At 38.5% G+C, this 25,729-nt stretch overlaps 3 protein-coding genes across 3 annotated transcripts; 2 read left to right on the forward strand and 1 right to left on the reverse strand.

The window, feature by feature from the left end:
• The first annotated feature begins 1,499 nt into the window (after nt 1-1,499).
• Nucleotides 1,500-5,361, forward strand: LOC127371789 (methylosome protein 50). The gene is made up of 10 exons (XM_051414868.1): nt 1,500-1,867; nt 2,670-2,855; nt 2,939-3,080; nt 3,237-3,286; nt 3,846-3,916; nt 4,111-4,168; nt 4,359-4,430; nt 4,524-4,632; nt 4,713-4,781; nt 4,884-5,361. Exons 1-10 carry the CDS (start codon nt 1,759-1,761, stop codon nt 5,029-5,031), a joined length of 1,014 nt encoding a protein of 337 aa, XP_051270828.1. The 5' UTR covers nt 1,500-1,758; the 3' UTR covers nt 5,032-5,361.
• A 1,160-nt stretch (nt 5,362-6,521) lies between these two features.
• LOC127371788 (uncharacterized protein C6orf132 homolog) lies at nt 6,522-15,946 on the reverse strand. Its single transcript, XM_051414867.1, has 5 exons — nt 15,683-15,946; nt 12,834-12,922; nt 10,165-10,258; nt 7,576-9,547; nt 6,522-7,477 (listed from the first exon to the last, which is right to left on the reverse strand). The coding sequence occupies exons 1-5, from the start codon at nt 15,759-15,761 to the stop codon at nt 7,381-7,383; spliced, it is 2,331 nt and encodes a 776-aa protein (XP_051270827.1). The 5' UTR covers nt 15,762-15,946; the 3' UTR covers nt 6,522-7,380.
• Nucleotides 15,947-20,716: 4,770 nt separating this feature from the next.
• si:ch211-103a14.5 (guanylyl cyclase-activating protein 1) lies at nt 20,717-24,197 on the forward strand. Its single transcript, XM_051415516.1, has 4 exons — nt 20,717-21,064; nt 21,912-22,061; nt 22,998-23,088; nt 23,248-24,197. Exons 1-4 carry the CDS (start codon nt 20,819-20,821, stop codon nt 23,376-23,378), a joined length of 618 nt encoding a protein of 205 aa, XP_051271476.1. The 5' UTR covers nt 20,717-20,818; the 3' UTR covers nt 23,379-24,197.
• Nucleotides 24,198-25,729: the final 1,532 nt, after the last annotated feature.

Raw genomic sequence — 25,729 nt, forward strand, 5'->3', positions numbered from 1 at the left:
ACAGAGTTTCCTGTTAGTTCAAGTCACTTTTACACATCAACCATTAAACCTCCTTTTTCAGCTCTGTATACGTGAAACTAACATTACACCACCAGCTGCGTCAATTTACATGACCCCCTGTAGATGTTAAATATTACCGGTTATTGTGTAAATTGTTGCCAGAATGATTGATGTGAACTGAAGTTGTATTCAAGCCACATTTCTAAAGCCATCATAAAGACAATAAGAGACTTATGTCAGATTACACCTATCCTTAATGAAGTAAAACTACCATATAGGTGCACATCATGTTAACAGTAAGTACAAACAGTGAGCTATGACTTGATTTTGTTATTCGTTGCCACATACAGATCACTTTACATAACTTGGTAATGTGGTGGCTGATGTTAGATTTTCTTCTTAATCACAATCAACAGCAGTTCTTGTGAATTATTGGATAAATCTCTCTTTTTGTTGACATGTGGAGGTGGTGAAAATGGGTCACAAGTAGACATCTAAAATGAAATTCTCTTTCAATTTGTATAACAGGAAGAAGCATATAAACTGAGAGGACACGTTGATGTGTCATTGGGTAATATTCAAATATAAAGTCAAATTACAATTTGTATTTAGAGAGGTGTTTGAAACAGGGTTGATGTTGTCTGATGTTCCTGTTGTTATCAGATTTTATGCATTCATATAAAGCTGCAAGAAAAGAGACGGATCAGGCTGAGGAAAACAAGTTATACATTACAATACATTTTGTTTTAGTAGAAAAATACTGTTTTTGAGGACATGGGCTTCATTTCCTGGTGAAGACCATCTTTACAGTACAGTCTATGGTGAAGACCAGTGAGCGGCACCACTATGACATTATAGACATAATAAATCATAGAGAGAATTAATGAGACCACAACTTAAGATCACTGACTACTACAGGCACATTTCTAAATCGTCTCTAGGACAGAGAGTCTTATTTTTCTTACAAGGGTGGAAGAGATTTCATGTTGACCAGGCCCATGTAAGCCATGTGGAAGTTAATAGAGCAAAAAGTGCACGGAGGTTTGTATGTATGAGGGTTTGCTGTCTGCCATTATGAAAAGGAAGAAAACACACAACGCATGAAGAAATTCAAATGATATTATGGGGGTTGAGTAGATGGTTTGATCGTGGTAGGTAACAGGATTTACTTGTTTTTATTTTATTAATTTTAAGTGTTTTTATCCTGTGTCGTGCTTCACTTTTATGCAGAACACCTTGTTTATCTCACAATACATTCATAGTTTGTTTTTATTTTATTTTATTTTGCCTCGTCTGGTTCATTTAACCCGACAAGTTGGATTTAATATGTGTTTTTTTCTTCTTCTGTGTTTGCTCATTGTATTTACTTTTTTGTAAACAATTAAATCACTCAAATCAAAGCAATCAATAAAATAACATCATTAATTTAACCCGGGAGATGGCAGTAATGCGCCATTAACCCTCATCCCTCCACATTGACGAAGAAGAAAAGACCCGGATCAGGAAGTATATATTCATCGACCCCCATGTGTTGCGGTTCACTCCTTCATTCAATCTTGAAACGACAACTTCAGCTACATGTCCTTCCTCACGGACCACGGGCATCATTGTTGTTTTAGGATACGATAAATAATCTCTCCCAAAATAAACCAAAGACGAAAACGGTGGTGCCTCTGCAAGCAAACAGTAACGCTAGCCAGCTAACGTAGAAAAACAGTTTTAGAAGATCACTCTGAGTGACTCAAGTTAGTTATCTGAATGAAGAGTGCAGTGGATACTAGCATGATCAAGGAAAACCGGTGGAACATACCCCCCAATGCTCCAGCATGCATGGAGAAGCATCTGTGCGCGGCGCAGTACAGAGCAGGTGGGTAACTAACAATGCGAGCGAGCTGAGGGTCACACAGGTAAACACGTGGGGCAGATAGCTGGTTATTATTAGTCTGTCTACATCTGTACTGATGTGCAGGGGTCCTCTGGTAAAATGGCGCAAATACAGTCCGCCAAAGTGTTAAAAAGTCCCCCTGCAGTCAAAAATGTGTTTTTTTTTCTTGCTCCTACATTTGGATGCTTGAGCTTCACTGTGCAGGAGGATGTGTGTGCAGAGGTTGACACTGCAGGGATGTTTTGACGTTGATCTGCTGAAAGTGTGCTCATCTGATTTCTTTAAGGGCGGGGCCTACGAGCATGAGCTGTGGCATTACAAATGGTTTGGAAGTCAGCCCTGGTCCAATTTGCAACTCATTCAAGTGTGATGTTGTAACTTGAAGAATGGGCTTTACTATGAAGTAGAAGACATCATGTGTGCAGCAGGAAAAACTTTAGAAATGAAACATTTAGCATATTCATGGTTTCTGGATTTGAATGTGGAAAGAAAAAAACATATCAGACACACATTAATGTTTCCTGCAGACTATTTGCATATATGTCTCAACATATGCCTGGAGGGATCTCTAAAGCAATTCTATTTTTGTTTCTGAAAATTGTGCACGTGTGTTGTTGCAGATGGCTAGACGATAAGCAAATCTGTCAAAACAAACTGCGTTTTACAGATTAAACATGTGCTGCTCTGTGGGTTTGTTGCTAGCTAAACTGAAGAGTGGTTCTCAACATTCAGTATAGTTATCTATCAAGGGAAAATGTTCTGAATGTTTTTCTCGTCGTCACAGATGGCACCTTGCTGCTGGGTGCCTCCAGCCTCAGTGGCAGGAGCTGGCAGGGATCTGTGTGGATCTACAGTGACCCTGTGAAGGCCCCTAATGAGGAGCTCTGCAAAGCTGGTGTGCAGACTGAGGCTGGAGTCACAGATGTCAAATGGGTGTCAGAAAAGGGTGTTGTTGTTGCATCGGACTCAGGTAAGAAGCAGATTCATAGCATTTATGAATCAGTTGCTGGTCTTGAGCCTTGAATGTTAAACTGGACTTTGTTTGACTGGCAGGTGCCTTGGAGCTCTGGGAACTGGCAGAGGACGAGCGCCTGCTGGTGAATCGTTTCACCAAATATGAGCACGACCACATCGTCACCACAGTGAGCCCGGTTACTGGAGCCAGCAGTGCTGTCACTGGCAGCATGGACTGTCGGTTAGACCCTATTTTATAACAATGCATACACAGCTGCCTGAGGTGTCACTGCTGAACAGAAGCATGTCGATGGTTTATGTTTTAAACTTCAGCTTTTTGATAACTGTTTCTCTCCTTTCTCATCGCAATTAATCTTTTTAACTTTTTTCACTACAGAATTAAAGTTTGGGATCTCAGTCAGGAGTCAGTTGTCACTACCTACAATGGTAAGGGAATAGCTACTCTGTCTGAATATTTAGGGAATATATGGAAGTCTGATCTAAATCTGTCTACTAAAGATAAGTAGAAAGCTCTTTGTAAATAATAACAGTTCCCTTGGTATCCTTAAAAGCTGAAAATAGTTAATTGTTAGTTAATAACATTTGCTTTGGTTTAGTTCAGCCAAGTGAATCTCTTTTGGTGCAGGACTAGGAACCTTTCAAATGTTTTGCTAAAAGCAGTGACATAATTTCATCTCTCATTAACTACTATTCTTACTCAAATTAAGACAGTTTGGACACATTTGTCCCACAGTTGGCAGTTATCTTCCTTTTAATGGAAATTAAGAAGATTTGCTGTTAAAATTAATTTGAATCATTCTTCAGCTTTATAAAATTATATAAAATATACACTAATTTCTAGTGATTTGCAAAGTATGATTACATAACAAATGCTCTTATTGGAAGAATGTGTTTGTTTTAAACATCAGGGATAATTAAAAATAATCATCCATAAAGATGTAAAAACCGTAACTGAATATGTCTCTTCACTTGTTTCTTCCTCCAGTGCACACACAGCCAGTTAGTTGTGTTGCCTGCAGTCCTACAGATGAGTCTCTCTTCATCTCCTGTGGTCAAGTAAGATACTGAAACAATACCTAACAGACAATAACTGATGGACACTGATGGAGCTAGGTTGTGGAGAACCCAACTGCATAAATGTCCATATTGAAAATGATAAACTGATTTATGAAAGCTACAATAAATAGAGAACTGTAAGACTACACTAGTCTTCCTTCAAACTCAACCTGATTTTATCCTCCATCCTTCAGGATGGCCGTGTGCTGATGTGGGACAAGAGGAAGCCAAACAAACCCGCCTCTAGAATAGGTGAGTAACATATCACAGCTTAAACAATCAGGCTCAGACCTTTTTGCCAGGTTCTTACTGGAATTAATCTTGCTACAGAGGAAATTAATATCACTGAAGTGTCTAACCAGCTACCCACTGGTTGTCTGTTTTTTAACAAGCCTTGATCTTGTGACTGTTAATGATTTCTGTCTTTGTTTTTGTCTCTCAGATATAGAGTCCCCTAGCTGCTCCCCTACAACTGTAGCTTGGCACCCCCACCACAGAAGCACCATAGCTTTTGGTAAGGCCCAGCAGCAGATTATTGATCGACAGAGGCATTAAATTGCCACTCCCTGTGTATTCAATGTGTTTTATAATACTTATTGTGCCTCAGGTGATGAGCTGGGTAGAGTGACTGTGACAGATTTCCTGGGAACGGAGCCGCCCCGGGTGCAGAACGTCCACAGCCGCAGAGTTAATGGGCTTGCTTTCTCTACACACAGGTAAACATAAATCCTATTATCATTAGCTCTTATATTGGTCCTCTAGAAAATGTTAATTCCTTTTTTTATTTCCATCCCAGTGCCTCCATGCTAGCCTCCATAAGTGATGATTGCTCCCTCGCTGTTTTGAACTCTGAACTGCAAGAAATGTGAGTCTTCGCACGTCTTACTAAAACACCTGGTTAATCTTCCGTACCATTTATTAAAAAAAAAAAAAAAAAATATGCTCATCATATATTCTTCTTCTGTAGACTCAGAGATCGGCGACACCAGGACTTTGTCAGAGGTGTTTCCTGGCTCCACGGTGGCTCTAACAGTCTAACAACCATAGGCTGGGATCACCTTGTGCTTCACCACACGGTGGATCCAGCTGCAGGAGCTCCCAACTCCTCCTCTTAGATCAGACGATGCTCGCACACCTTGGAAGAGCACAGTTTAAAATACTTTCCCCCTTATTTTTGAGGGGTGTCCATGCGTATCTTAAAAGTTATATACAATATGTCAGTCAAGAAATAAGGATTTAACTGTTTCATTGTCATGTAGTACCCCAGATGTGTGCACAATATTTGGACTTCTGCTCTCCCAGTCCTGGGCTTGGTGCGTTGCTATATTCTCTCTATCCACGTCTTTCATACTGTATAGCATTTCCATGTGTAACTACACCTGAGGCAACCCATTTGTATTGCATAATTTTACATTAAAGGTAACTTAATGTTGTGATAGCAAGAACATTTCGACATTTCTTTGTGTTTCCTGGAATTTTGTATGCTAATAGCTATAGTTTGAAAGTACAGGGGAAGAGACGAATTGCACATTGTGGTTATATGGGAGTTAAGGCCATATAATATATACTGATAAAACCATGTGACAGAGGCCGACCTTGTTTACCCACTGCTGGGTCAAAAGAGGGTAGTGTGTTTATGTGTGACAAGTGTGGGTGGTCAGCTGAGAAGTTAACAAGATTACAAGTGAGATTTGCACAGCGAGTCGCAGGTAAGATGTCATTGCTGTGGTCTGACGTTGTCGACTGGGCTTAGATGCCATAATCATTTTCACACGTCACCAGCACTATGTGTTGTGGCCAATATATAATTTAACCAGACACCAGAAGTTGGTCCTGCAATAATGTAATCTTTGTCCCAGTTAGTTGTCCCTTTTTTAAAGAGTTTTGATACAATTTAATTACCAACGTCATCAAAGATAGAGAAATCACCATTAGCTCATCATGTAGAAGTTCAAGAACATTATCTTCCTTCCATAATTAAAGTACAAGGTGCAGTACAGTTGGTTCTGTCGCTCGAAAAAGCAATGTCCTTTGTCGCTCTAAATTGAGTAATAGCAAAATTATTCTCCAGGAAATAGCTGTGGGGTTTGCATATGGTGTCTAACTCTAGAATACTGAGCCAACATATAAAAAGCCTTTTCATGTATTTATTTAGAAATGTACGTAGAGTTAGAAAGCCCGATATAACCCACAGTCTGACTTACTATACCTTTTACAATGAAATGCCAAAAGTGATTTGTCAGTTTTTAAAAAAAAATCTTTATTTAATTAGATAATGTCTTATTAGATGTGATTGATTTTACAAAGGGTTGAATACTACTACAACTACTGCTAGATACTGAGATCTGCAACTCTCCTGTACCTTTATTATCCTAAGAACATGTCAGAGACCAGATAATAATGTTAGTCGAGATGCTGATGAAAATCGTTGTTGGTGTTTCCCTACTGATCCTCAATGCATTGTATAAACTACAGTAGTGCAGCTGTCATGCCATTTTAAGTTCTTCATATGTACACCCAAAAGTGCCACGCTATCTGTACTTTTGAATAAGACGTCTTGATACTAACACAAAAGCTTGATACTGTGCACAAAGAAACAAGGACATTATTAAAACAAGCAATTACTGCTTGGATTTATTTTGTACATGTACATAAAACTTCTTCTTACAATATCTAAGTGTTTGATTTTAAACTTACTCAAATTCATATATACAGAATAAGAATATGAGTCTACTGTAGGTACACTGACACAGATTTTACTGCACTAAAATAACTATTATACAAATGGCAAAACATTTCCTAGCTCAATAAATATGAAAAACAATCCCACTAAGAGAAAAACATTCTGGCACTGAATTAACTGTTTGCTTTGTTCCATGGACTTACATAATGTACATGTAACAGTGAAAGAACATTTCAGTTATGGGACATGTGATTGCAGCATGAACCACAATAATTACATTGTACATGAGTATTGTATTTTAAATCAAGATTACAGGTAGACTTCCACTATACAAATTACTGAATAATGTTGATTGATTTCACTCAGCATATACAGCTATGAATAACTTAAGCGTAAAAAATATTTTCTTAATAGAATTAGTTTAGACTGATTAAAAGTTTTGGTTAAAAAGGCAACATGTGCAACATACACTGAATAGACAGCTGCAGCCAAACAAAAACCTTTTTATAATATGTTCCACATAAAACCAAAACACCATTCGACAGTGATAGTGTGTTTTCCAGAGATTGCGCAATACATTCAGACTATAACATTCATAACAGGGCAGACCATAGTTATTCCAGACATTCGTAACATGTTTGCCAACCACGTTTGTGTAGCTCATTTGTTCAAAGTGCTTTCTTCCTCATTGTACAAATTTCTTCTAATGCAAAATCACATTATCCAATCACATGCATGTGTGTGCTGAACAGAAGAACACCTGTCTCATTTACACTTCTCATTAAGAATCCCCTTTACTGACAAGAGTAATAGGCTGTTTTGTTCCGGGCCGAACTGTAAAGGTCATACCATACTGATGTTTTGATGGCAGTCCATTGCTGAAAAGAAGAGCACATTCATGATTATGAGTGGACACAGTACCTAAACACTGGGCCTATTGCCTCAAAAAGTGAAGGTGTCATATTTGAGCACTTACCTGCTAGGAACTTTGATTGGGGAGGTCTCCTGATATTTTTTGACCACTTTCTTCTCCAGCTCCTGCATGTCCAGAGCTGCTGATTTGTTGACCACAGGGTAATTCTTGCTCTGTGGTGTGGCCCTGGGGACAACAGGGACCTTATTGTCTTCATCGGACAAGGGGGTGCCCCAGTCATCAGTAATGGATTCTGCCTCCTTCACTGGGGCCATTTTGTGGTCCATTTCCAACATCTTCTTTTGTAAGATGCTCAAGAGTGTGGCCTGACTGGGTGAAAGAGTGGATGGTAGCTGAGGTGGGGCCACCTTGGGTTTTGTCTGGACTTGCAGCTTTGGTTTGACATCAATGTCAGGAGGTGGGAGTTTTGGAGCTGCTGGGGGTTTAGGTTTCGGAGGTGGAGATGGAACTTGAGCTGGAGGGAGAAAGCTCACAGTTGGTGTGGGTGCCTTTTTCATGGGAGGGTCAGGTGGGGGGATAGAAGGAGGGGGCTCCATAATGTCGCCTAAATCATCAAACTCTGGTGGTGGAGGAAGTAATGGCATACTTAATTCCTCTTTATTATCGTGCCGCTGGGTGGATTGAGACATTGAGAGACTTTGTTCTGCACTTTGTTTCTGCTCAACCAGATTGCTCGGACTTGAGGAAACAGCCATGCTACCTAGAGCCGGACTGGTAAATGGCATCTGATTCTTGACCAGCGCAGGACTGCTGGATTTCTGTGGAGTCTGAATTGTTTGTGTATCTTCCAAAGGACTGGCAGACTTTGGACTCTCCTGTATTGTGTCTTGAGATGTTAGAGAAGAGGATGAGCTGGACCTTGGAGTGACAATAAAGGAATTGGGACTTGAGTCACTCGGGTGAATGGATGCACTAGGCTGCTCATTCTTCTTGGCACTGTTTTCCCGTGACAGAGGTTGAGTTGATCTGTGCTTCTCTCTTTGTTTAGCCGCCATTAAAAGAGCCAGTGGAGAAGCTACAGGTCCCTCTCGTGCCCCGTTGGTTTCACTACTCCTCAGGTTGCGTAGTTTACGATCTAATAACGGACTGAATTTGCGACTATAAATTGGAGATCCTTCAAGTTTATCCTTGCTGGGCTCTAAATTCACCAAAGTCTTGTTCACTTTCAGAAGCTGTGGTGATGTCTGATGTGGAGTCTGGACAGGTTTGTGTATTTCTGGTGGTGTTGAAACTGTCCCTGTTTTAGCCTCCTTGCTTGTCTCAGGCAGGTGTGATTGAGAGGGTTGGGTAATTTGTAAGTTCTCCTTCAGCTCCTGTACATCTTTGGGAACTGGTTTCGGTGGTGTAGGCACTTTAGGGGCTTTCCCATCGACCTGGACAAGCACCGGGGCTGATTTGACAGAACCAGAATCTTCCAGGATTAACATCTGCTTGGGTCTTGTGTCGCGATCATCATATCCGCTCAGAATCGAGGTTTTAGGATTATTGTAAAGCTTTGCTGTATTTTGGGGATTGAAGGTGGATAGTGTGGGTGTCTGCACAGGTGGAGGTGGGGCAGGAGTCTGTGGTGGGGAGTCATTTGTGGAGATAGAGGACAGTCTAATAGGTTTGGGGGGTGGTGTCTTAAAAGTCTTGTGTTGCCTTTCAGAAGGGGGTTGTGGTGGGGCATATTTTGGACGGTCAGGAACTGGGGCAGGTGGCGGACTAGAAATGGGTACGGATGATGCAGAGCCATTAGAGCTAGTAGATGGAGGCTTTGGTGGAGCCATTGGTGGCGGTTTTAAGAAGGTTAAGTCTTCCTCCTGCATAAACGGTGCCAGTGAAGTGGGTTTTGGAGCGGGCATGGAAGGAGGCTGAAGGGTTGTCAAGTCTAGACTGTTCAGGTCACCCATGAAGTCTGGAGGAGGGATAATCCCTGGTGGAGGTGGAGGTGCCATAGAGGGAGGAGGTGGAACAAATATATCCCCCTCCACAAAGTCAGGCACAGATCCATTGGACAAACGATCTCCACTGACTATGGAAAAAAAAGAAGAGCGAGAATAAGTGAGAAAAGTTAAGTGCTGTTGTACACTGTGGAGCAGGAGTACTAACAGTATTTAAAGTGTTGCTGTCCCATGTGTCAAGCATTTACATAAATTAGAAATATTCAGAAGCATGTGAGAAATGTTAAGCATTTCAATAAGTTAGTAAAAATACAATCAAATTCCTAGATTTATTGTGGACATATATTTACCAAAAAGCAGAAATAACTAGTTAGATCATAAAGAATCAAATTTAATGCTGAAATAAATTCTAGAGTTTAAAGGCCGATAAACAAGTAAGATGATCTTACATAGATTTAGAAATGAATGATACCCATATCTTTCTATAAATGCAAACACTCCCATTCTGTAAATATGCTTGCCATCTGGTATGGCTGTTTGGACACATTCATGAGAGTTATTGAGCAACTGCCTGGACAAACATTTACCTGCCCTGCATTTTCAAGCCTTTAATGGGCACATTCTTATTGGCATGATCCATCAACCGAGTCTGAGTAAAGGCACCACAAACGATCAGAGTGTCAATAATGAAATTCTAGCATTTAGATGTTAAACTTAAAGTACATATTTGAGGTAGGTAGATGCTCACCTGAACCGTTGATCTTTGGACCATTCATAGGGGGCATGAGGGGGACTTTGGGTGTTGGGACAGCAAATCCTTGAAAACTGTCCAAACTTGAGGACTGTGAGGGAAAGAAAACAAACGCAAACTGTTTATATTTTAAACATCTAAGACACAAGAAACAAAGCATGATTCAAGAACATCAGTAAACATGAGATTAACTCTACATCCTGTCCTAGAGGTCTGAAAAGACTTTTTTCTTACTGGCAAGTATTGTGAACAAACCGGTTTTCCACCAATGCAGTTCTCGACATTCCTTGAAAACAGATTACCGTGTCCAACACATTATCAGCATTAATAGAATAGAATAGCTGCTGCCAAATAATTCCATTGACTCTCAGATCTTGGTATTATAAGGAACCCTGTTGCAGTGAACATATTAAAATGTGTTCTGTCACAAAATTAAATTCAACAATTTACTGCAACTTACTGTAACAAAATACATTAAACTCAGATGTCTGTTTCCAAGTGCATTTTTTTCAGACTATTCTTAAGTTTGCCATGACTAAATGGGAGGTGGAGGTTTCCAAAGGATCATTTTTGTACACAACACTTTCACATACTTTGCTCATGAGGAGCACTTGGTGAATCAGAGGATACACCTATTATTCATCTCATTGTCTACTGTTAAAAGTAGGCCTGGCTGAGAAAATCACAGGCTGTCACATAGATACCGGTGTGTTTTGTGTGTGTGTGTGTGACCGAGGGAGATTTGCTGTTCTCCTCGTGGCCCAAACGCCACTTTAAATAAACACAGACTGTGTTGACACAATACAAGTCCATAAAAGTTAACGGGGAATATGCCCTTCGAAAGGGCAAAAAAAAACCTTCCAACGCAAAACATATTTTTACTGCTGTGCCTCTTGACGCTATTGTGCTGCAGGCTCTTTGAGTACTCTGCTAATGCAATAAAGCAACAAGCTCACTTCAAAAAGTATGGCTGGTAATGAATTAGGATAAAGGTTGCTGGGATACTGTTTTTCAGCCCTTTAAATGCTTGTTTTTATACGTGTAATGTATCTACTCAAAGTCCATAGATACAGACACAGTTCTTATACATAGAATAAAACTGCTCTCACTTTATGGGCAAACTCAGCCAACAACCCACTTCCCAAAAAAGTCAAACATCTCATTTTGAGACAGCTGCAAGCTTAAAAGTACAAGTGGTTGAGATTAAAATAAATTAGACATCGGCCTGATATCACACCTTAAATGACACTACTCCCTCTTTACTAATAATTACAGGACACTTATGTAGTTTCTTTGAAAGGTATGAACACCAGGGCGTGTCAGTAAAAATGGCGTACAAGCCAGTTTGACTTCCTCTGTTTGTTCCGTGCACTCTGAGTCACTTACATCAGTCGCAGTAGTCTGAGCTGTCCTGCCTATGTGCTGCTGGGTGTGCCACATCCAGCGCATGCCACAGACGTATTCACAGAACACTCCCAAACACTGAGGTGTGTGAACCAGAGCAGAAATGAGCTTTTTATTTATATCTGCACCATGACGATATAATGGGAGGCCTGACAGACTATGTAGGGTTGTGTAGTGCTATGAGTGAAGATAAGTCTTCCAATACCACTTAAAATGAAAACTATTGCGTAATGACAGTAGGACAATGCAGCAATGTATTGGGATATCTACACTTGTGGTACTTTTAGTGAAAGTACAGATACTACAAAGTAAAAATCCTACATTACAAGTAAAAGTCTTAGTCTAAGTACAAAAGTATTATCAGCTAAATGTACTTCAAAAGTGCTTATAATGCTGTAGACTGGCCTATGTGAGTGTTAAACTGCACATAAGGGACCCCAACTAGACTAAATATTTCAATAATGGGCTGTATGAGCTGGTATGTTTTGTAAAATCTAAATCTGAAAAGTAACTACTAAGTGTAGCTGTTAGATAAATGTAGTGGAGTAAAAAGTATAAGTAGTATCAAGTTGAACTAAACTAAAGTAAACTATAGTAGAAGTAACTCAGAACTGTACTTAAGTGAATGTACTTTCCACCACTGGTGATACATTATCAATACCAAGCATGGTTGTTTCTGTTAAATGTATGAATTACCGGCTGTACATTGTAAGGAATGTCTTCAATTCAGATATGCAGTTTTAAAATTAAATGAAGCAGAGACACCTGACTGCTATAAATACATAAAGCTCTGTACTGTTTATGACTTACTGTTGACTTTTTTTGTCTTACAGTAAGATAATAAGATATACCTGGATGGTGATACCATCTTTATTGTGGACAACATGATAATATCACATTGTGAGTTATCTATCACATAGTCATATTGCTTATCATTTCAGATAAATGACCCCCACATGGGAGTATAGTTTAGATATTATAAGGGAAAGTCATTTTCACCAAACAGATCTGTTCAGATTCATACATGTCCAGTGCTTATTTAAACTGAGCTGAATTCAAACACACTCTACACGCTCAACTGTCCTTTATAAGGTAATTTGCATCAGAGTTCAAGATGAAGTAATCCTTCAGTTGCAGGTAAATGACAGGGTGGAGACTGTTCATACGCATATCTTATGTTATTCCAAAGTCAGAAACTGAAAGATAAACGTAAATATCAACAGTACTGTCCAAGCACCACAAAGCTTTACTGAGATACTCACAGCGTGATGCTTGACGGTGGGTCTGGCCCGCACACTGGCAGTTCCCGACTCGGGGATCGCTGATGATTCCAGCACCAGCTCTGCATTATCTGAGGAAATAAAAAAGATTTGAATCTCTTTCCAGCCTTTTGTTAGCAACACAAGTTTCAGTTCATGATTTTAGCCATTCAATTTCTGGTCAAATCAAAGCTCAGCATACGAACAGTGGGGGTTGTGAAAACAACCAGATATTTTTCTATTTTAAAGAACAATAAACTCATTGCTGACTCTGGGTTGTCTGCAACATTATCCGATATTTATGATTATTTTTATACAAATCCATTTGTTTCTAAAATTTGTTTAATTTCAACCTTTCAAAGTGTCCAACTGTTCTTCTTTCAGGTAAGATTAATACATTCTTGTGATTGTGCTGGTAATTAGATGCACCAAAGGGGCCTCTTAGTAGCTGTCACTCAACCTAAAGGTCTACTGTGTGATTCTGTGTGTGGTTACAGGCAGTTTTGTTGTTGACAACTAAATAGTTATGAGAAAATGAACGGATCTGTTAACCATTATGTGAAAAGCTTCTGGCAACTGAATTTAATTAATCACAACAAGACAGTAAGGTAATAATGTGAATCATATTTAAACATTTCTTGGGACGAATTTAGGCTAAATTAATTTGAGTTGTATATATATTCACTCTCTCCAAAAGAACTGGCATTTCCTGTCTGCTGAACATTACTGTTATTGTTGCTTTTAAAGTTCTTCATGTATTTACTGTTTCTACTGTCAACAGCAAAGCATAATGATGATGTACGATCGTGCATAGAGATATTTATAATCTTCACTGTAGTTCAGAAAATGGTCTGATGTCTTTATCTCACATTTGTGCTCCTAGACATTGGCCACGTGGAAGAGGACATCTAAAAGATCACTGAGACAAAGACCTGAAAACTAAACTTATCCAACTTCAGATGTAGAAGTACAAAGACACAGAGCAGGACATCTGAAAACCTCATTCTGCTAAACCAGCTGATAAGATCAGAGGTCATTGGGGTTGGCTGGAGAAAAATAATTTAGAAGTCGCAGATTCATTTGCTCTTCATTCCAGTGTCAGTCATCTTGTTTGTCCAACAAGTGACTGGTGACAGAAACTTGTCACTATGAGGCACTTAGTCTGCCTTCTAGAGCAACACTTTCCATTCGGGCTGAAGAAAGATCAACCGAAGAGCTTGACTTATGCAACAAGGAAAGGAATGTTTCTTTCTTTACTATATGAGCAGAAGAAACTGCTGTGGTGTTAAACCAGTCTAGCCAAATTATTAGTTTCCCTATTGTGCACCTGTCTGATTTAAATAGACAAATGTTCTCTCTCATGTTGTGGTTTTGCATAGCTCTTGTTTCCTGCTCAATCAAATAGAGCTAATCTCACATAGATCCACACAGTTTATCAGTAAACTGATATTAACACGTGAGCGTAGACACTGTCTGGGAGTCTGTGTTACCTTACGATTGTGGTACAATTGGCTCTTAAGTTATCTTTTCCTGGTCTTAAAGGTTGCGTTACATTTGACCACAATCTTTTTATTATTGAATTGTCTGAGCTGAGTGAAATATACATGAATATATGGTCATCCTTTTTTCCACTTTGGTGTTGTAATTTGACAAATAAAAGGGTCCACTTGCAAAAGTTGTTACGATACCGATACCAGGATCGTAAAGTCCTTCAATGCTAACATACGATATTGGGTATTAGTGAGTACGCATCTGTGCACTGATCCGATGCCACCTAATTTATTATCCTTGCTACTTCCCAACAGCGCCATATTTTTCCCACCCTACTGTGATCCTGACAGGGGGTTTGACCTGAACAATGATAGCAATCATAAAGGTTTAATGGTATACGTTGTTTGAAAATAATAATGTATGTATCTATTTACAGTATCAGATTGGTATTCTGTATTGGACGATACGCGAAGTTCAGGTATCAGAATCAGTTTGGGAAAGGAAAAAATGGTATTGGAACATATGTAACACTTACTATCTCTTTATAGAGCTTTCAACTGTATCTCATGGTCTTCCTCAGCAGATTAAGTTTGTTCAGTTGTAGCAGTATGTATATATGATGCTATATGTTACTATCTTATAGTACTAACAATGGCCCAAATTCCCAAATCCTTAAAATTGTGTATTGATATCAAGGTATTTAAGCAAAAGTAATGTGGTCGTATAATGTGATGTATCTTCCAGCCCTATTGTCCAGTTTTCTTCAGGATATTTCACCTGTAATAAATAAATAATAATCAATAGAAGCCCAAGAATACAGCTGACTCATATTCACTTAAACAACAGGTCAGAACTGTAATAATCACTAAAAGCAGCTGTTTTAGACATCATTCCAGATGTAGATTGCTGGATCTCGGAGATATTTAGTCAGTTGCCCACTTGGCTGGAGTCCCAAACCTGCCTGTCCTAAACCACAATCCCTTATTTTCTCAAACCATTCACAAAACTACACAAAGTGAACAAAATGTGTGGAGGACAGAGGGCAAGTCAGTATGAAGCCAGACATGTAAGGTCACCCAGATTTACCAAGAAGGGACGTTAACATTTGAGAAAGAGGGTTTTCTCATGGATTAATCCCATTCACTTCATGGCACCTGCTCCTATCTGTTCATCAGGCATAAAGAAACACTAAAATACAGATGAGATTTCCTTTAGAATCAGCAGTTATGAAGTTTACACAGCCTACACTTTTGTCCATGTCAACCACAAGTACAAAGGTCGTGTTACTCTTCAGTGACTCGTTCATGTTGATATTTATATTCGCCATAACATCCTATAGGCCCTGTGGGCAGTGTACTTACCCATGTCCTTGAATTTGATATTGGTGTCGAAAAGAGACTGGTTCTTCCGACCCAAGAAGTTCAGCGTTCCCCTCTTCATGATTATTGATTGGTTGATGTGTTGATACGACTGTTCGGCTCAGGCTGGATTATTGACGCATTTTGATGAACAGGTAAAATCCGAGGCGAGAAGTTGAGCAGGTGAACCTTCGCGAACAGGTGCTCCAGCGCTCAACAGGTAAACCTGATTCCAGTGATTTGGTGCAAACTTTTTCAGGACGGAGACAGAGAAAATGGAGCTAACCCCGCCCACTCTCCTTTCACTGTTCACCTCCCTGTTTTCATACACTCCCCAACAGGTGAGGCCTCGGCTCTCCTTTTTAGACACATTCCAGCACAAAGCGCACCTGAGTTTACCTGTGGCACGACTAGTCTTTAATTCGCTCGCTTTAAAGCACACTGTGAGTCATCATCACAAACACCTCAAGGCATTGTGGTCTACCTGCTTGGTAAAGGGCTGACATCGGGCCAGTTTGATAAAATTCCCGTCATAAAAATGCTCGGGTACACAGTTTCATTTTACAACCTTGATAATAAAAAATAAAAAAAGCCAAATGGGCTTTTATTTACAGATGGGACACCAAAGGGAGACGGTGTTATGGCTTTCAACAAGAAGTAAAATGCTGACGGGAAATCAGCTGTTTTGCTCTTATGGTAATAAATGTGTAATAAAACAGTTATCCTGTATATGAAGAAGTCAACTTTATTATTCTTTATTTCTGTAGCACCTTTTTAAAAGCAGAATTATAAAGTGATCCAGGTGAAAAGTTTTTACTCAAGTTCTGTTTTTAAATAGGTGGAAAGTAACTAAGTACATTTACTTAAGTACATTAACTTCTAAGTTACTTAAGTGTTTTAAGGTTATGCTACTCTCTACTTCTATTTCTGTATTTTATATTGTACTTTTAACTTAATTATTAAGAATCTGTGGTTATTAGTTACTTTAAATTAACCCCAACAGTATAAAAAAGAATAGGATTAGCTCTACTGCTGCTGGCTACAACATTAAAATACGTATTAATACATTGATAATAATAATCTAATAGTATAACAATAATGTAACAACAGAGCCCATGTTTGGCTGCATAGTGAGTACTTACATTTTGAATGTAGGAGTTTTATTTGTGATATTGCTACTTTTACTTAAGTAAACAGGTGACACTTTGATTAGGAATTTGATTGATTCATTAACTAATGGTTCACTAGCAGTTAGTGCCTCATTTGTTCCCTGGTAACAACTCAAAATGTTGTGTCCCTTATTGTAAAGTGTTACCAGCAAAAGATCTTAATAGTTCTTCCACCGCTGTTAAATACAACTTTAATGTCTTTGTGCTTGAGTATTTCCATCTCATTCTACTACACTTGCACTCTACTTGTATTGTGTGTTTTACTCCACAACATTTACCCAAAAGCATATAAAGCAGTTAAAAGTAACTCCAACCAGCTACAACATTACAAGTACTGCTTAATGCATCATCAATAATAATCCAATAATTCATACTTTAAATACATTTTGCTGATAATGCTTACGGATATTTACATAAGTTAGAACTGAATGGAGGACCTTTACTTTTAACTTAATGAGTATTTTTACAGTGTAGTATTGCTACTTTTACTTTAGTGATCTGAATACAACTTCTATCATAGGGTGACCTGCAGGTGCACATTAAAGACCATGAAATACAAGTAAATACAGTGAATCCAGGAAATGGTTAAACATGGAGAACTAAATCAAAATAAAAAGTCTAATTATTTGTTATAAAAATGCCAGCCTATCCTCAACCTAGACTGTGGAACTTTTAATAGGATTTCATTAGAAAAATATATATTTTTAAAACATATAATGGAGCCAAACAATGGACTTAAAACCATCTTTAACTGAATTCTTAAATATGTAATCCATTCAGGACTGCAGAGATATGTTCTCTGCATTCAGTGTTTGACAGAAGGCTTAACATAACAATGTGCCATGCTATTTATCCCTCTGGGTATTTGCTCAGTTATTTATTAATTATGGCTGAGGCATTAAGTTTTTGTTATGAATCCCTTTTTTATTTTTTTAATTGCCTGAATTCCATGGTGTTATTGACCTAAGGATTGTGAGCCGTGTGATCATTGTCCGCAGGATAAATGTAGAAGAGTCTTGGATAAAGAGGATCAAGAATCCTCTAAAGCTCAGAGTCAGCTGACCCTTGACAGTGACAACATTCACCTAATGCACATCTGACCTAAACGGTAATCTCTGTTTCTTCACGACCTCGGAGCAGAGGAAGTAACCAGTGTGTTTATTTCCAGTTGACATCCAGTGTTTAGATTACATTATTAGATTTATTGGTCTACCTAAAACTCCACATCGACCAGCTACAACATTAATAAACATTAATACGGTGCATCAAGAATGATTAAAGGGGAAATACCCAGGAAGGAAACATGATGATCTGTTGGTTGGGCTGGATTATACTGATGAAATCAAAAATCTCAATACTTTGGTCTGAATATTTTGTAATCAATACCCTATTTTATGGATTACAACTTTTCTTTGGCAATAACAACTAAAGATATAAATTATGTAATAATAATAACGACAGGCAGCATTATTTATTGTTGGATCTATTTCCTGGATTGGTATTTAACGTAGAATGACATATTTAAATGTTTTATCAGAAAATGAGGAACAGGGGGAGCCCCATGTCTTTAATTACATAACAGTGAAACTTTTGAAACATTAATGCTTTCCAGAAAACCAGTGTTTTTCCTCCTGGCTACAGTCACAGTGTTTCTGTTAAGTCTGTCTGTCGCACCTAAACCTCAGTTGTCCTGGAGACTGACCAGACTGGTCCATCCAGTTCCTCTGTCCTGAGAACTCTTCCCTACCAATGCTGGCTGAAATGTGAAGAATGTGCTGGCAAGTGCTTTTAACACTTTACCTGCTTCACTGTCCCGAACGTACTGTACAGGTGTGAGCAAGTAAACAGTTTGGGGCATTTTTAGCTCTCTTATTCAATCATTTATTAATTACTCATTGCTGCATTATAAGCATTAGGCACAATGATAGCATTGTGTTGTCTTTTAATTGCATGTCAACTAATAAACTTGATTACAAATTTGAGTTTTATCATGTTTTATTGAAACATGGCAGTGTTCAATATACAGCATTTCTTCTGATCAACTTCTGCTTTCCTTTGTTCCCATCTTAATGTATCCACAAATCATACAGGCACTGACTGTTCAGTAGCAAAATCATAAAAGAGTACGAAGACAGCTGACATTGTGCGTTTTCAGACACAGGCAGTAAAAGGAAATGAAGACCATGAATATTTTGCATTCCATTACGATGAATCAGTTGTAAATGTAATTGAAACTACAGATGATATCATACCTGATATATTGTTGTGGAAGAATGTGTGTCGTTGCTAAGAAGAGAAAAGCCGGTTCAGTGTATATCAGCATTATTGATGTGTCACTTTTACCAGAGTGATTTAGGTATGTCTATGTGCACGTTGTTTGCTCTGTGTACTTTATGCTTCTGTGTTGCATGTTTCAGTTAGTACCTGGCAATGAAGTCCTGATGATGTCTTGGATTATATATTTTTAACCAATATTATTATTCCCTAACTATTATTCTGCATGCTTACTAACTTATTTTAATAGAAGACTTCATTTTAATGTTATAATATTTTATTGGGTGAGTATGTAACAAGGACAATAGATTAAAATGTGACTTTTAGACAACTTTTTGTGGGTAACTCCCTTCTCCCTGTTAAAAAATAAAAAATAAAATAAAAACATAAAACAAAATGTCATTCACCTCCATTGGTGGAAGCAAACATCTTCATGCTAAGGCAAATATTAGCACAGCTAGATAACACTAAGTAGGTGTTTTGTAATTTTGGGGAACTGGACCTTTAACCTTTTAACATGCTGGGAAGTTTTACACATACACATCTCCATCCAGTCCAACAAACCAGCTATAGATCCGACAGCAGGTGGGGGAGCTTTAAGAGGCTCTAAAGAAACCCAGTGGCTGCAATTCCTACAGTTAAACTAGGGTAAGCTAAAAGACCACTTAGGACTAAAGTGAGAAGACTTAAGGAAAGGAGCTTTATGAATATGGACAAATACTCTCAAACTCATGTTTGCCTTACATAGCTGCAATGCTGTATTTTAAAAATGAGTCCTTGATAGTCCGTTTTCTAACTTACAGTCCAAACACACATTGTATGCATGGACTGCTTCGACACCTTTTCAATATAACAAAAGGTTAATGCTGCATTTTATGGTTGGCTTCCATTTTTATGTTTGCTTTTTCTTTTCACCTGGGTGTCAATGAACCCCTCGCTGGGAGGTTGAGTTCATGTAACAGAGGAATAACACATTCACAGTGCTGACTGAGGGATGGCCCAAACTCCCACAATCCCAACACCATCTGAGTTGCAGTGGCCCCCATTTTATCTGCGAGAGGACCAAATAACATCCGACAATAAAGCAAAATCATGGTTTATGATTTTGTTTTATAGTCAGTCCACCACTTTGGTCCAGACTGAAATATCTCAACAACTGTTGGCTGGATTGCCATGAAGGTTTGTATAGACGTTCATGGTCTCTGGAGGTGCCTACTGACTTTGGTGAACCTATTATTTTTCCTCGCCACCATGACGTTGAGTTTTTTAGTTCTTGTATATATCGAATAACAACTATTGGATGGTTCACTGTAAAATATTGTTTATACATTCATGGTCCCCAGAGGATTATTTAGTGCTAATTAACAAATATTAGCATGCTAACGTATCAAACCTATGGCTGATTGAGCAGTAATACTTGATATTTGATTCATAAAAGCTGGTCAGAAATCTTTTGGTCAGCTGATGTCATCGTGTAGCCTACATAGGGGTTTGGCTTCTGCTCTTAGGTCTCCTCAAAGTGGATTAGCCTACAACCTCTGAGCCTTTCACACACACACACACACACACACACACACACACACACACACACACACACACACACACACACACACACACACACACACACACTGATTCCTGCTGTTTGCAAACAGTTTTTTTTCTGTCCACATACTGGCCATGCTCGGATGCCTGGTGGATGCAGTACGTTCTGGTTATGATCTTTACAGGATTTTTTACATATTTTACAGACATGGGAAACTCTGCGGGTGTGGAAGAACTCCAAGCTTGTGAGAGTCATCAGTGGTACAGAAAATTCATGACCGAGTGCCCATCTGGACTTCTCACCTTTTATGAGTTCAAGCAGTTCTTTGGCCTGAGGAATCTATCGGATGCATCAAATGCCTACGTTACGACTATGTTTTCAACGTTTGATATGAATGATGTAAGACCATTTATAATCTTCTGGCAGGTTTATACAATTATTCTTATCATACTGTATCAGTAAAGGTGTAAATGTACTCATCATTAGTTACTTTTCTTCTTTACTGAAGAGCATTGAAATTAAATACAGTGCAATATTTACAACCTTTGTACTAAAAGAAGGCTTAGTTTACATTCAGTGTATGTATTTGCAGGTATGTATCTTATGATAAATCTAGTAATATAAATAATCTAAATCATACTTGTAATATTTTAATAATACACAAAAAAGATAAATGGAGTTATACTCATCATCCTCATCAGAGAATCCACAAAGATTTTATTTAAATTATTTCTGTTTATTTTTTACGTGGTTTATTTCTACCAATTACATCTATTTCATGTCTATTAACTATGAGCAAAGAAACAGGTTCATGTTTATTTCTTCTTTTTTGACAGTGAAAATATTTTTGCTTTAGTGTCTGTTTGGATTTTCATTAGAGTAAAGTTGTTGTTGTTATTTCTGCTAATAGAAATATGTTTACGAGGAACTTATTCTATTAGAGAGGGGTCTTATCCCGTTGCTGCTGCTTACTTAACTGACCCATAACCTTAAACAAGACAGGTGCAACTTCTTTTTACATACGTGTGACTAGGAGCAGGCGTATGCAAATACATCTCTCTGTTAGACTGTATTATTATGTCATTTCTGGTGGTGTAGAACAGTGTAGCAAAAATTATTAACAGCCGGCCCACAATTCCACAATTTGCCTGTTTTTTTTATTGTTTTATTATCTTTGTGGCAGTATACCTTGAATGCCACCCTGCTCTGCTAATGACAATGTTCATGGTGTCCTTTTCTTTTCTAGGATGGCTTCATTGATTTCATGGAGTATGTAGCTGCTCTGAGCCTGGTGCTAAAAGGAGGAGTGCAGCAGAAGCTCCGCTGGTACTTTAAGCTGTATGATATAGACGGGAGTGGCTGCATTGACCGTGAAGAGCTTCTTCAGATAATCAGGGTGCGCATGAGCCTTCATAGCTTAGTAAAAGACCTAGTAACAACCTGCTAAGTCCACTGGTGTCTGAATGAGATACAGAGCACAGAAAACACAAAGGTGCAGAGGCAAGTAGATGACACTAAACTGACATCTACTGGTTGAAGAAATATATGCAACAATTTATCAGTACATGTACAGAAGTATTATCAGCTCAATGTTATCAGCTAAATCATTAGATTGTTAATATTGAAGCATCAATTCTTAAGCAGCATAATAGATTTTGAAGCTGTAATTACTTATATTTACTATTAGGCAGTTTCACCCAGTGGTCGGTCCCCCTTAACAGGGTCAGAAGATAAATCTGAGAGGTGTCAAGATTATTATTGGGGAATAAAAGTCCTGCAACAGTTTTTTTTTTTAGCATTTTGAGGGACTTTTCTGTAGTCTCTAAGCTTTTTGTGTGAGTTTTACCTTGTGTCGCTTCAGACACAACTTTATTTCAAATCAAAATAGTACTTTAGCGGGGACATAGACAATCTGAATCTGTAAAGTATCCATAATAACTAAATAAAGAAGTAAAAAGTACAACATTTAAGTAGCATCAAATAAAAACATACAAGCAAAGTACAAGTACCCTCGTACTTAAAGGTCCAGTGTGTAACATTTAGGAAGCTTTATTGGCAATTTAATAGAGAAGCCGTCTTTCATGGAGGGTATGGACAAACCAAACACTGGCTCTTGGTAGGGCCACTTGCGTCTTCGAGTGTTTCATACCTACCATTGTTTTACCTTTGCACTTGGAAGGGGAGGGTGAAGCAAGGGAGTTGCAATCTGAAACTACACCACAACTATATCCTACAGACTGGACCTTTAAGTACAGTACTTGTACTTAAAGTTACTTAGTTACTGTACACCACGGTTCCTTAATATGATCTCTTTTCTTTGTGTTTTGTTCAGTCGATCCGTGCAATCAATGGAAATGATTGTGAGATGTCAGCCGAGAACTTTGCTAACATGGTGTTTGACAAGATTGACATCAATGGAGATGGTAAGACCCTGGGGTGAAATCTTCAGTCATACATTTGGCAAACCAACCAGGTTGGGTGGATGTGCAAGAAAAAAGACAAATATCTTAACCAGGGCAAATTACTCATTAAATATCTCCATCGACATTTGAGGATTTGAGTTCAGTTTGTATGTTTTCCAGGTGAACTGTCCTATGAAGAGTTCATGGAGGGAGTCCAGAATGACGAAATGCTGCTGAAGACGCTAACAGAGAGTTTGGACCTGACACACATTGTCCAAAAAATTCAAGGAGAGTTGAGGGCTAACATCTGATATTTCCAGCTCTATGGACCCTAAATGTTTTTGTGTAACTGTGCCACAGCCGAATGATGAAGATGTGGTTTCAGGATGATCCGCAAATCATAATCAGAACAAATGGATGTGGACCGACCTCCGGGTCATTGTCAGAGTACACCACGGTTGTACTGTTTTGTTTTTTCTTCACCTATTCATGGGCCGGCAAGGACTGTCCAGCTATATTGAAGTTGTACTCAATGAATATGCATCTAGAAAACTGAAACACGTATTCACAAGATTTCTACTGATGTGACAGATATTCACAATGAAAACAAGTCCGGATTCTACCTTATGATAAAATGTCTACTTATCTTTGGTCAGCTTCAGGTTCTGACGTAACCAAACAAATTCAATAGGTCCACGTTATACAGACAAGTTAATAATTTACATAAAATGCTGGCATCCTCCAGGTGAAATGAAACACTGCATGATTTCTGTCCACTGAACATTAAGTGCCATTATTGCCATGGATTTTAACCATCGCATGCTGTCTGACGTCAAATACATGTTGAACTTTTATGTGTTTAGGTAAAAGCTACTATACCAGCAGAATCTGGAGACCTCTTAACTTCCTTAATAATGTATTATATATTCTGTACAGTAAATCCCCCTGAGATTTCCCTTCTTCTGAGCCATTGTAGGAGTGTAATGTAAAGTATTTTTATAAAGCCTTTACAGCAAAGCTCTTTTATGCCTTCAAAGATTTTCATGCAAAAATGACCTACACTGAGGTAGACTCACTGGACAGTAGCTGTAATGTACATTTTAAAATAAACAATAAACTTATCAGAATCATGTGACTTTGTTCTTTAATCAGCCTCTAGTTGTTCCAGCGTCATCAGAAGGCATCCAGCCCGCACAGGAAAAACATAATTAAGCTGGCAAGAAGGAATCCTTTTGAATGTTGACAGTTTATTATTCTTTAGGACAATCATCAGGATGTGTGTATTTGTATGTATGTCTGTAGCCCTTTCTCATTGTCATATGACTGAAAGTAAAGTAACTGTCAACAACAAACTAATATCGGTTGCAGCTTTTTTACAACTCTGACAAGTTTTTAAGTGTTGTTGTTCTTCACTTGTCAATTGACTGGCTCAGACTGACACAGAAGAACTGGACAAATTTGACAAGGAGCTTTTTAATGACTTTGTTGTACAGTAGTTCCCAAACCTTTTGGCTTTGGACCACTTAAAATCAATTAGTATTTATTGGGACCCTTCCTCTCGGGTCATAGCTTTAATGTGGACAGTTTATGGGAGTTTTTCCTCTGGGTTGTTTCATTTGACTGATTTTACTGACCTGGACACTGGAGAGGAGCAGTGGTGGTGGTGGTGTAATTATGTGTAAAACAAGTATTTTTTCTTCATCCCTTTAATCGTCTGGTGACCCCTTTACAGTAGATGTATGTACCCTTTGGGGGACAATGACCCTCATGTTGGCAACCACTGCATACATTATGCCCATTGTGATGCTACCGACAGCTGGCACTAAGCCGACGACCCAAAAACAACCCCACACTCAAGTACAAGCATCCATCCCAGACTGCAAAACGCATAATTAGCATCACACACACACGGCAACAGGCTCAATGCGTATATTGTGCCGAAACCAGGAACAACAAAAGGTAGATGCTGACAGCCGACACACGCTCCCAAAGCCATGAGTAGTTTCAGGGAGTGGTTTGTTGTTGTCGGCCTGTACGACTGGATCATCATCAGCCGTCCACTTGACTTGTGCCACTGTTGCTACCGGTCTGAGTCAAGTCATGGATCCTGTGTTCAGTTCTGGATGCGGGCCAGGGATTGGGATATATCAGCCTAGACCATAGACTTGTAGCCCATAAGCTACTTATAGGCTAGGGTTAATAATAATAATACTGTAGCTATGCATTTTTATGCTCAGCAATTAACATAAAATTACAGAAAAATAATTAGAAATAAATATAAAATGTAATTAGTACAAATATTTAAACTATATGAACATCATTGGAAAAAAATAAGAAAAATTGTTTTCTACAAACCCTAGCAAACTAAAAGTATTTATTGATTATTGATTATTCTGTAATTCTAATGTAATGTAAAACGATTATTGACGTAAAAACAAACACAGCTGTCAATATTGTTTTAAATACATGTGGCCATAACAAACTGTAAAACAACCCAATTATAACAGCTTTAATTAAAACATTAAAACATTCTATCTCCAGATGAGGATCATTGTATATGATTATCTATTCTCATAAGGCTCATATAAAACACATCTTATTCTCCTCGAGGTTGGTTCCCGGGAAAAGAAAACGTAACTGTCCACGTGCTTCACGAGACGCC

This window comes from Dicentrarchus labrax, unplaced genomic scaffold (assembly GCF_905237075.1).
Source record: "Dicentrarchus labrax unplaced genomic scaffold, dlabrax2021, whole genome shotgun sequence".
NCBI lineage: Eukaryota > Metazoa > Chordata > Actinopteri > Moronidae > Dicentrarchus > Dicentrarchus labrax.